Source organism: Mirounga angustirostris, unplaced genomic scaffold, assembly GCF_029215605.1.
Source record: "Mirounga angustirostris isolate CCGP_5_RB_7025 unplaced genomic scaffold, mMirAng1.0.hap1 SCAF_4, whole genome shotgun sequence".
NCBI lineage: Eukaryota > Metazoa > Chordata > Mammalia > Carnivora > Phocidae > Mirounga > Mirounga angustirostris.
Genome location: NW_026991712.1, coordinates 19491501 through 19504384, shown reverse-complemented (window position 1 = coordinate 19504384; position 12884 = coordinate 19491501). Strand labels below are relative to the sequence as shown.

General features: G+C 42.4%; 1 protein-coding gene across 5 annotated transcripts in view; it reads left to right on the top strand.

Annotated features, from left to right (window-relative positions):
- The window catches only part of COL14A1 (collagen type XIV alpha 1 chain), a 214226-nt gene that overhangs the window by 178428 nt on the left and 22914 nt on the right, over positions 1 to 12884 (top strand). For all 5 annotated transcript variants that reach the window (XM_054512474.2, XM_045895977.3, XM_045895976.3 and 2 more), the window contains 2 exons: positions 9117 to 9152; positions 10164 to 10230. In XM_054512474.2, the coding sequence (XP_054368449.1) occupies positions 9117 to 9152; positions 10164 to 10230 (103 nt within the window). The remainder of the gene's footprint in view (positions 1 to 9116; positions 9153 to 10163; positions 10231 to 12884) is intronic.

Genomic DNA, 12884 nt, shown 5'->3' with positions numbered 1-12884 from the left:
CTGTTGAACAAAAATGTTTATTCCTTACTAGACTCTGTGGCATCCATAAAGGAAACCAGAGAAACTCCTGGAGGAAAGATTGAGGTCAGGCTGTACATATATCATGGCTAGAGACAAATGACCCCAATAGGGAATAATCAGCTATGATTCTGTTTACATATTATATTTCCATTGTTTGTTATTCTGTATTCGTCTAAGTAAATCCAATGTCATCTTTACAGGGATTGGGCATAAAAGCTATGTGTTAATTAGGCCTGTCTCCTGGGTAAAAAAAAAAAAAAAAATACAAAATTGAGAAATTCAAGGATGAGTAAGGATGGGAATAGATTTTTCTTTCTAAGTTCTACAAGAAAGACAGGATTTCCCATCAAACACACACTCACACGTAAGCAAATAAATTTAAGTGAAAGCCGGTGAATGAAACTAATTATCTCCCATTTTTGTGCTTCTCATCTCTTTGGGTGTTCAAGTGTGATCAATGGGAGGGGTAGAGATAGGATGGGGGAGAAAGAAATGAGCACATCTGGGTTGGCTTCTTCATCTGTAAGTTAAGGTGGTTGCATTAAATGGCCTCCAAAGACAACATCTGTTGTCTTCTGTTACTTTCTTTTTTTTTTTTTTAAAGATTTTATTTATTTATTTGAGACAGAGAGAATGAGAGAGAGAGAGAGCACATGAGAGGGGGGAGGGTCAGAGGGAGAAGCAGGCTCCCTGCCGAGCAGGGAGCCCGATGCGGGACTCGATCCCGGGACTCCAGGATCATGACCTGAGCCGAAGGCAGTTGCTTAACCAACTGAGCCACCCAGGCGCCCGTCTTCTGTTACTTTCAAGTTGTTTCTTCTAGGTGTAGGTATTAGTCAGCATTCTGACATTACCTGTGATATACTGAGCCTGTATCCACACACTAAAGTAACTGAGATGTGTAAGTGTATGTATGACTGCAAACAGGTGAAGAATTTGTGGAAGAGTGCAATCTGAAGCGTGAGGGTAGGAGAGGTTAATGAGTGAAATTTCTATGGCTGCCATAACACATTCCTACAGTCTCAGTGGCTCAAAACTACACAAACGTCTTAACTTACAGTTCTGCAGGTCAGAAGTCTGACACAGTCTCACTGGGTTAAAATCAAGGTTTGGCATTTCCTTTCTGGAGCTTCTAGGAGAGCATCTATTTCCTTGTCTTCTCTAGCATCCAAAGACTTCCCACATTCCGTGGCTCATGGCCCACTTCCATCTTCAAAGCCAGCAAGGTTTTATCTCTCTGACCATTCTACAATAATCACATTTCCCTCTGAGCCCAGTCCAGAAAGGTTATTTGCTTTAAGGACCTATATGATTGTATCTGGGCCACTGGGTAATCCTCGATAGTGTCCCTAGATAACCTCGAGATGCTTGACTAAGTCACATTTGCAAAGTCCCTTTTGCCACATAAGGTAATATACTCACAGGTTCTGGGGATGAGGGCATGGACACTCTGGGGGGGCGTGCTTTTTCTGCCTATCACAATGAATAAAACATAACAGAAAGATTGGTTCTCATTTGGAAAGACCCCTCTCTCCCTCTCGCCACCCAGAGAGCCATATTACTTTTTATTCTCAAAACTCATTTCAATAAAATTTCATCTCAGAGTCCTTTCCCAAGATAGGAACATAAAAAATGCCTCCAGATTTTAGCTAGCATGTCCCTATTTGCACACCCAAATGAATGCTGTCCTCAGCAGTCACTTTACAAAGCAGTATACTCATTCCAAAAACAATGGCCTTGTTCAAAATAGTTTTATATCTCCTCTTTTTAAATCCAGCTAATAATGGGTCACAGAAAAAGATTCTATTGCTTTATCTTCACACGTCTTTTTTTTAAATGCACAATGATATTACTGAGAATGGTCATGCACATGGAAATGTACTCTACACTCACACATGTGATCATATGCAAACACGCACGTGCACACGCACACACACACACACACACACACACACTCTACCATTCTTTTACTGCAAACTTCTCTATGCATTTGGCCCAAGGCTATTTCTCACCAGAAAAGTGATTTGAAAACATCATCTCTGCTACCAGGCTTCGGTCAACTTCCCAAAATGTGCTCCTGGGAGCAAGAGTTCCAGAATATTTCAGCAGGGTTCCAAGAGCAGTGGGGGTGGGGTAGGGAGGGGGCTGGTTAAGGCAGTGTCAGAGACCATGCATACACAACCTGTTTCTCAGAAAGCCATGAGAGATTTTAGGACATCAAAAGTTCTGAGGCCTCCTGAAGTGAAATGAGAAAAAACAAAAGCTGCTTTAATATGATCTAATGTATGTGTACCTGAGCCGCCCTTTTCATTCCTTGTACTCTTGTTGCCGACACCTCCTAGAACTAATTTCCCTTACCCCAAGCTGGGTTGATCCTGAGCCGCGAGGAACGGAATGGGAAAGAAGAGCTGGCTGGGAGGTCCTAGGGGGAGAAAATGGGGTGCACGAGGGGTGCAGAACACATTAGGTAAGTAGAACCCCACCCTGCTCATCCACCTGGCGGGTTGTAGCTCTCGAATAGACTCTAAATATGGGGCACACCGAAATGCCAATAAACTTTGTCCCAGAAATAAAGCCCTTGTTAATAGTATTATCTTCAATTATTGTAAATCAACGGGAAAGGCCCACCCTGCTCATCCACCTGGCGGGTTGTAGCTCTCGAATAGACTCTAAATATGGGGCACACCGAAATGCCAATAAACTTTGTCCCAGAAATAAAGCCCTTGTTAATAGTATTATCTTCAATTATTGTAAATCAATGGGAAAGGGCCCCTTGCTGGTGGCATGAGGGGCCCCGTGGCACTGGCATTTTAATCAGAGACAGGAGCCATGTAGTATATAGGCACTGGGTGGGGTTGTGGGGTTGCCCCCGTCGTAGGCTTTGGGGAGCCTCTCAAAAGCCATCTGTTCTCCAAACTGTCCAGCCCAGACTTCCGAGCGCTCTGGGACGTGAGCAGCCAGAGGCCCGCTGGCCGCCAGTCTGGCGTGACCAGTAAGGCAGGCTCGGCATCCTGGTGTTAGGGCCTTGACTCATTTCCCATGGATGTCTGTCTAGGAAGGCAGGAGGGAAAGAGACCAAGAAAGACAGACTGCCCCACTGAAGATAGCAACGTGTCTCCTAGGGCGGTGCCGGGAACGTGCGCTTTCCTGTGCTCTGCCCAGCGCGCAGCGTGTGTTGGTGCCCCTGCTGCCGTCCTAATTCCTACCTGGGGTTTAAGTCTAGGCTGACAGGCAGGGCCTCGCCTGCAGCGCAGCAGGTGGTGATGAAGCACATGTCAGAAGCGGCCATGCAATACGGGTAGATGGGTCCACTCCAGCATTTAAAGAGCACCGCGTTAGAAGTCAGGATGCCTGGGCGCCTGGGTGGCTCAGTTGGTTGGGCGACTGCCTTCGGCTCAGGTCATGATCCTGGAGTCCCGGGATCGAGTCCCGCATCGGGCTCCCTGCTCTGTGGGGAGTCTGCTTCTCCCTCTGACCCTCCCCCCTCTCATGTGCTCTCTTTCATTCTCTCTCTCTCAAATAAATAAATAAAATCTTAAAAAAAAAAAAAAAGTCAGGATGCCTGCGTTCTAGATGTGGCCCTGCCGTGACCTTACCTAGCTGTGCAGCCACATCCCTCCAGCAACTTATCTAGACCCTCAGGACGTCAGTTTCCCGATTCATTCATTTAAAACGATGTACTGGGTAGCCAATATGGACCAGATACATGGGGGAAAGGGGTTCCTAGGGGTACAAAAGGTGACCAAGATATTTTTCCACATCCATGGCAAATCTAGAGAGAATAATGTTTTTTCTATAAGTAGGGATAATAAAAGGCAGAAAGGGAGAAATGCCTTAAGGAAAAGACAACGAAGTTGCCATGAAAGCCCCATTGAGAGACAGAGAGTCAGAGAGGGGGATACCACCTGAGTTGATGGGATGGGGAGAATAGCACCTGAACGAGGCAGCATTTCACTTAGATCTTGAAATGTGGGTGTGATTTCCGCCCACAAAGACAGGAAGATGGCATTGATGGGGATTGCAGTAAGACATAAAGCAAACACAAGGCACCCCATCTTTTATACATTTTAGTATTTTTCAACTCTTTTTCTTACTTCATGGCCACTGTCACAGTTTTATTCTGACCCCTCTTCGTTTCTCAGAGTTTATCACAGGAAGCGCTAAGTGGCCCCCATGCTCTCGCCCTGGTCTTGTCCATTCCCCAGCTGCTGAGTGATCCTTCCTGTATATCTTTGATGTGTCATTCCCTGGCTTGAATCTCCTCACTGGATCCCTATAACCAGGGGATGGGTCCCAAATATTCAACCAAGTATACATGGCCCTTCATGATGGTCCCTTCCTTTACCTTCCAGCTGACCTCCTACCATCTCTTCGTTTGGAGTTGAGTCACCTAAAATTATGTAGAGCCCCGCCAACACACGCCATACCGTTTCACACTTGTTTAGCCTTCGGGACATCCTTCCATTTGTCTGAGCTGTTTTCTCCTCCTTTCTCCAGCTGGTGAGATTCTGGCTAGTCTCTCTTTAAAACTGTGCACTTCATGTGTGAGGCGCCCCTCACCTCCTCAGGCTGAGACCACATCCAGCCCTCCACTGAAACGATCCATTCCTCAAGGGCAGAAATGTCATCATACTTGTACTCATAAGTTTTTGTTCCTAGATTCCAGCTCTTTTCATAGAGGGCTCTTATAGGTCTTTGTTAAAAGAAAGAAAGAATGAAGTTATGTTTGCATTCCAGTTAGGCTGATGTGCAGGGGAGTACTAGAAGATTATTCTTAGAAGATTATTTCTCCATGGTCTAACATGGGAGACCTTTAGAGCCAAGCTAGGATGTTTTGATTTATGTTAACAGGTATCTTTAATATGTGGGACTTGGACCACGATGAGATCATTCCTCTTCCCTCAGCATTAAAATTCTGTGAATCTATGAATGTAGCTACTGTAGTTTCTTTTCTTTACATTTCAAGGGTTCCCAAAATTATAGGAAAATGTGCCATTTTTCTTGCCTACATTGACAGGGAATATGTGTTTTCCCTCAAAGCATACTTTGGTGGAGTTATGGACCTTCCTTTGCTCAGGAATTTTTATTTTGTTTTTGTTTTACTTTGCAAAAATCAAAGGAAAGATGTCAGAGATGTTGGAATAAAAAATAACTTCTTGCTGTACAGATATTCTACTAAATGGATCTTTCACTGAGACTGCCTAGCTGTGTCCTGTAGCTACTTAATAACCAGCATCGTGAGGCCGAGTTTGAGGAATTTCAGGTCGGATTAAACACATCCATTCTTATGTACCAGAAGGGGCTGAGGCTGTGTGTTTTTCCTGATCACTTGGGTTCACGCTCTAATTTCTTTTTCTAAGTTTCAAGGAAGCCAATTAACAAATGATAGCTAGCAATGGAGATGTCAAATAGTGTATTGGTTCAGAAATAAAAATATTTGAGACCAGTTGCTTTTAAGAAATGACTCAGGTTAACACTGAGTTCTGAGTTGCTAGGGTTAGATTGGAGGGACTCATGATTGCTTTTTTATTATTGTTTAGCCAGGAAACGGAGTTGAAGATATTGGCTGGCAGAATTGTTGAATAGTTTCTCATTCACTTTGCTAGAAGCACACTTTGTTGGGGAGATCACGGGCTCTGGAGCCCAGCTGATTGGGTTCCGGTCCCAGAGTTCCCATTTTCTCACTGTGTGATCAGGGGCGAGTTATTTAACCTCTTTGTGAATCACTTTTCTTATGTATAAAGTGGAAATAACATCTCCTAGGGTTGTTAGAAAGAATGAATTCGATTATTTTATGGGAGTCTTTAAATAATAAGAATTAAATAATGAATTAATCTGATAAGGCTGTGACCGAGTTAAATGGGTTAATACACTAAGAACAATGCTTGGAACATGGTAAAAGCACTTCAGTGTTAAACTGCTTGGATTTACCAATAGCTTCTGAATATATTAATAATGTAGAATATTTACTTATTTTTGTTTGCTGATTTTTGGGTTTTGTTTTGCATCCAATGCTTGAAAAGCTGGCTCCACTAAAGGTTGATTTCATGATAACGTAAGTAGCTCTTTTGTCCACTTAGACCTACAAGGGGACATTACTGCATTTTTAGGGATTTGGCCACTTGTGGAGCCTAAGACATGAGGAGGATGACACCAGTACATCTGTATCTCAAAAGAATTGCGAGGCAAGAATGCCTTGTAAATCTTACTTTTGCAAACAGTTTTTATAAAGGAGATTGGATACTTTTTAACAGAATCAACTCTTGGATACTTTTTAACGGAATCAACTCTTGGATACTTTTTACAGAATCAACTCTTTTTACTTGCAGTAAAATTCAGCCATTCATTCATTCATTCATTCACTCATTCATTCGGTTCACGTATCTTTGAGCACTTGCTCTGGCCCAAGCACCGTCCCGGGAACTGGGGAACAGGAGTTTGTGAGCTAGACACAGACTGACTATGGAACTTACACGCTGAGAGTGGTTGTAGAGAGGATATGCTTTCTTTGTAGAGTTGGTGATTCTCCCCTGGCAAGTCCAGCTTTGTATTTTTCATAAATTCTGTTCCATGTGTTACCCTGTTCCAAATAATGACGACATTATGAGATGCTAACACATTATCCTTGTAAGGAACCCCGGAGACCATTTAACTTAATGGCCTGATCTTACAAAGAAGCTCAGAGAGTTTAAGTGGCTTACAGATCCTATCTCATCTGTTTTTCCCCAAAATATTAGTATGAAAAATTTCAAGCAAAATTCAAAGAATTTAGAGTGAACACCTATATACCCAGCACTAAAGTTGTACTATTCTGTGTATGAGTTTGTGTATATTTTTCAATAACGTTCTCTTGGGTGTTGTTGATTATTGATCTCATTTGTAGTCTTGAAAAATTATCTTATGGTACACTAAAAGGTGGATTTATTCTTCTAGTTGAAGTCAGCTAATATTTTTCTTCTCACTTTATTGACAGAACAAAAGGAAGCTCAAGGTCTGAGGAAGTAGACAGCAATCCTAGATTTATAATGACTATTTCAATTTAATATTGGACTTAGTTGAATGTCTGAGTCACTCTGTTATACGGGACACAGGCTAGGTGGTTTTAGAAATAGAAAGTAACATAAGGTATGGTTTCCAGTTTTAGAGATCTTACCATCTACACAGAGAGAAGAGAAATCCACGAGTTGACTTGTAACTAAGTACATTGGACAATAATAAAAAATGCAGGGGCGCCTGGGTGGCTCAGTCGTTAAGCATCTGCCTTCGGCTCAGGTCATGATCCCGGGGTCCTGGGATCGAGCCCCGCATCGGGCTCCCTGCTCCGCGGGAAGCCTGCTTCTCCCTTTCACACTCCCCTTGCTTGTGTTCCCTCTCTCGCTGCCTCTCTCTCTGTCAAATAAATAAATAAAAAATCTTAAAAAAAAAAAATGCAGTGTCATATAACTGATATTGGAACTAAGTACTGCATTAGAATATTGCTCCTGTTGATATCTAATTTATAAGATTTATGTTTATAAATACTTTAATATTTTTTTCTCCCATTTCAAATGTCTTCGTACCCTGAGTAGATCAGGTCTGTGGGGATGCAAAAGTGTAATTTTGAGGAGTAGAAGTTAGGGAGGTTGGAACTAGATAACAAAAGACTTGGAATTGAAGAAGCAACTTTGTCACATGGGTCTAAGAATTGCTGAGTGGTTCTGAATAGAGGAAGAGCTGTTGTCACTCAGTAGTCACTGAGCCCTCTAAGTTGTATGCTGGTAGTGTCTGAGGAAGGACCCGTGGTTATGTGGGGGATGAACTAGAAGCGGGGGGGGGGGGTCTTTAGTTAGGGAAGTCCATTAGAAGGAAGTTTCAAATGCCCTGGTGTAAGACAGTGAGGGTAGCACCTGGGTCATGGAACAGAAGGCTATGAGAGATTGCAATGCAAGAAAATGTGTGTGTGTTGAATAGACACATGAGATGCAAGGGAAGGGAGGAGAAAAGACAACCAGTGGTGGACTCAAGCTGCCTGTACCTTCTTCTCTTCCTTTCTCAACTCTATCTTCAGTGACAGCACATTTGTAGCTTGAAATCAACCATGGTAGATAGATTTATGCCTCTAGTAGCAGCAAACTCTGCAAGTCCGGGCATCTTATTTTTCCAGAAAGCCAATTTACCTGCACACCAATAGTGTGAAACCAGAATTTTGAATTGAGGTAACTGTTAATGGAATAGAGATTCTGGAGAAGATATTTGGTTGGGACTTGTTGAGTTTATTGTAACAACGGGGAACCGTCTGACAATGTGGGTGAATTCCATCTGTAAAGGCTATTTGCTATCCTTTTGGTAGAGACATAAAAATGTTGTTCAGTGGATCTATTACATTGCTTCAGAGTTGAAACAAAAAGATGAAATGCTCTGAAGACACACATTTTGCTTATTAGTATAATTTCATTACAGAAACACTTGAAATCTCCATTATCTTTTCAGTAAAAATTTTTACGGTAATAATACAGTTTCTTACGGCTCAAAGAGTAGCTAAGCCACACAACAAAGTAATAATTCAGCTGAGAATTCGCGTTAATATGGGTTCCTGTTATCAGGGAGAATCGGGGAGAAGAACTGTGTGCTGTGATGCAGACAGAAAGCAGAGTTATGGGAATCCACAAATCTCATCTCTTACCTGAACCCTTAGGATGGAAGATCGTTTACTTCCTTCGAGAGATAGTCTTTTAAAAATGGAAGCAATTTAGCTATTCAGCAGAGGCTTGTAAAATAAATCATGAAGCATCAGTAGAGTACAATTCACGGAGCGGTGCTTAGGGTGGAAAGATGTAAATGACCGATTCGGTGATATGACGTCACAAAGCAGTATTGCTGCAGGATCTCAATTTCATGTGAAAAAATACTGTCTATGTATTAAAAGGCTGGGGGAGTAAAATGTTTAAAAGAGTTACTTCTGTTTGCTGTTTGTTTATTCCTGTTGTGTATCGATTTTTGCTGCAGAATCGCTAGAGCGAGGAAAACCATCGTAATAGAATAAGAAAAGATGCACTCTCATTATGGCCAGCTGAAGGCAGTGTTACAAGGAACTTGACAATTTAAATTTTTTACAGGGTATCCCTGGAGCCAAGGGAGAGCGCGGAGAAAGGGTGAGTATCCTCTGGCTCTGTTCACCAGGCACAGCTTGCTGTACACCTTTCATTGCATAAGGCTGAGACTGGATGACCATCGACTATCGTGACTGTTACTGCCATGACTGTTCATCGCTCTTATTCCGTTCCCTCTCTCCTCCCTCTCCTCAACCCACTGGACTGTGGGCATGTTGTCAGGTGGAAAAACACCCCGTGGGCTAGAAGTCAGGAGAGCTGGTTTCTAGTTGCCTCTCTGCTACCATTCAGCTGGATGACCTCGGGCCCCTTTCTTTAAGGATAAAATGGAGAGAACCAAACTCCGCTAACTCCAAAGTGGATCTGATGACAGAATTATGTAATGGACATAAAAAGTCTTCAGAAAAATAAAAACTCTATGCAAATGCCAAGTAATAGAAAGGGACTTGTGTTTTCTCTGATGGGCGGACATTGGCAGCCAATGGCAGACACAGAGTCAAGGAACTGGCTGAGGAACTTAAATCAGTTTATTTCCAGGACCTTCTCTCTCTTTTGAGAAATTATGCAGCTGCTCATATAATTGCGCTGTCGCCTGTAGTAGAAACAACTGTGATTTTGGGCTCATCCAGTCACCTCTGTGAACCCTTGGGCAACATGTTTAACTCTGTTCATTTATCAAATGGGTTTAACATTTTTCCTTGGAGTTGGTGCTAATATGAAATAAGCCACTGCCTGAGAAAATGTTATCGTTTATAAGCTCTAAAGAGCCATAAATGAGGTATTCAAAGTATATGGGTTTGTGTCAAAACTATGAAATTCTTTTAGAATCTGGGACCAGAAATACTTGATTTGTCATTTAATGAAGGTTCCCAGGAACGTTGCACCATGAATGTCAAATTACTTCCTCCTTCTCTGCACCATGGAGGCCAATCCTATCTGGTGTGGGAGCCAACGAGGTGGGAGCAGGGGGTTGAGTCAGATCTGCATGCTGGAAGTCCGGCCACGGGGCTGGGCTTGTGGCCGAGACTCAGAGGATGCTTTCTTCTCACGCAGGGGGACCTGCAGTCTCAAGCCATGGTACGGGCAGTGGCACGTCAGGTGTGCGAACAGCTCATCCAGAGTAAGTGCATTACGGTTCCAATGTCGTTCTCTGTTCCTTGTCCCAGTGGGGATCTGCCTTGCCCAGAAGTTAGTGACTCGGGAAAACACCGCGAAAACTTTGTCTTGGTGCAGATAGGTAAGCTTTACAGATAGTCATAACTATCCCCAGTAAGAGGTCATTACAGATCACCCTCGAGTCCTGTATCCATGTCACAGACACCAGCTGCCTCTGTGGCATCTGTCCAAGAGCCTTCCTTTGGCCCACATAGATATAACTTAGCTGCCCAGATCAGATCTTTTATTCTTTCCTTGTCTTCAAATGGATAGATTTTTTTTTTCTCAAGTACTCAGCACTTGAAAGTTGTCAGACTAAGGAATCAGAAGCTGCTTACAAAAAGATGATCCATAGTGTTGATTTCTATCAACTCACTAGATTTAAATCAATACCTGCTTTTTTTTATCCTTTTCTTTTGGTTAGCCCAAGGCCCTTGGCTTCATTCTTCTTTTTTGTAAATTTAAATTCAATTAGCTAATACATTGTACATCATTACTTTCAGATGTAGTGTCCCATGTCTTCATTTTAAACTTGAACTTTCCAGCAACATGGTATTCCAGTTACTTGTTTGTGTTCATTCACTTGCGTGCCCACCCATTTTGCGTTTCCCCCAGGCCCACTGACATTTTGTCTCAGTAATCTAACCAGAGGGTTACTGGTATGGGCCCTTTGCCAGTAATTTGCTCAATTCCAGAAAGATCTAAGGCCAGATGGAGATGAAATAGTCAAACCCAGCCATCCCTGGCCTAGCTCTGTAGTCAAGTCTCCTACTCTGGTAGCACGCCACTCCGCCTTCATTACCTGAGTGGCTGTCTTAGCTTTGGAAGGTTACATTTTTTTAACCCAGGAATGTCTGGGAGTCCCATAAGTGTCCAAGAAGGCATAATGGCTGGTTCCTAAATCCCATCTGTAGTAGATAAACCCAGATCTCATCTTTGGGAAGGCATCAGGTGAAGGTGCACATCAGCTTGGGAGAGTTTTCATTAAGACATTGATTGTGCAAACCATGTACAAAGCTGTCATCTTCAGACATAACAGTAATGCTCCCTATATTTTAACTTTATTTCATTTATATTATATTGCCCAAATTAAATGTGTGTATCTGAGAGAATTGACCAGTTTTAAATGAAACTCTTTTAAGTTTATTGCCAAAGCAAGATCTTTAAAAACACAATAAATTATAAAAGTTAAATTGAACATTATAAAAGCTAAATTGAACATTGAACAATAAATTATAAAAGCTAAATTGAACATTGAATACGTCTAAAGCTAACCTGTACCTTGGATTATTTTGTAGGTTTCTCATTTCAAGTATACAGTGTAAATGAGCAAGGAATTATTTTAAGGAAGCCTAGGGGTTAAATCCAGGTAGGACTCACTGACCACAGTATGTGGGAGATTTCACAAAAGTTGCTGTCATATTCCACTATAGAATAAAAATCTTACATAAATATATGATCATTTAAGACATGCCCTAAAAATTGAGAGTTCAAAATTGCATCTTTCCCCTTTGGGAATTCTCAGATTCTTGTGAATGACTTCGAGGAAATGGAAGCCAGCAGGGAGTGATGCAAGGAAGCTGAAAGAAGCCTGTAGAATAGGGAGGCCCTGTCTGTGGATGCAGCTGGGAGAGAAGAAATAGAAAAGATTGCACACAACTTTATGAGCAAGACCCAACCCGCCCAGGGGCTGTTGCTGGCACCTCAGCCACCTTCCCACGTGCTACTTCAGGTTCCTCTGGGCTCCTTATTCCATTGCTTAGGTTTCTCCTCAGAACTTGATTCATCAGTTAGCATATAATTCCTCACATGCTCAGTTATCCAGATTTTAGTCCAGAGCTGATCAGAAGAATTACTCTAGGAAAGGTGACGTGGGAAACTGTGTGAGACCAAAGTGATGATAGCCAGAGACATGCTAAAGGAAGAACCTGGAAAAGCAGATGTGGAAATGTCGACCCCACTCGGACAATCGTGGACATGCCTACAGATGGCCTCCGAGTCATCAGTTGCGGTCATGGTCCTATGCTTAAGAAGGCATTGAATATATTTTAGAAATAATCCCTCTAGAATGGTTACTATTCTTTATTTAGATCTGTATGTTAGAAAAGGGATAGGTTTTCATCTAGAAAATTCACTAATGTGGGAAAATCTTATCTTCTGATGTCGCCAGAAAACCGAGGTGTTATGATATCAAGCACTTTACCAATGTATACTTCTGATTATTAAAATATGTTCTTCCAGGCATAACTGAGTTAAGGGATTATAGGAGGGAGAGCCAGATTTAAAACAAAATAAATAAAGCTAGTGGGAGTATCTGCAGCTGGGACCCAAGTAAAGGTTCCTGCAAAAAGGCTTGGCAACGAAGAGTCAGATTGAAACAAAACACTTGTCTGGGGGTTTGTGAGCAAGAGGGTGGAGCAGGCTTTGTGGGTTGGAAAAAAGACAAGTAAGTTGGGAAGAGGGGTGTTGCTAGAGAAAAAGGGCAGCTGGGTGAGGGTTTAGGGGTCAGATAAATGTTGGGGGCAAAAACCAAATTTACGACTTCTGCCCATGATGTTTACTGAGGTGCTGATGTGAGCTGTGGAATTCCAAACACTTGAGATGCACCTTGAATACGGT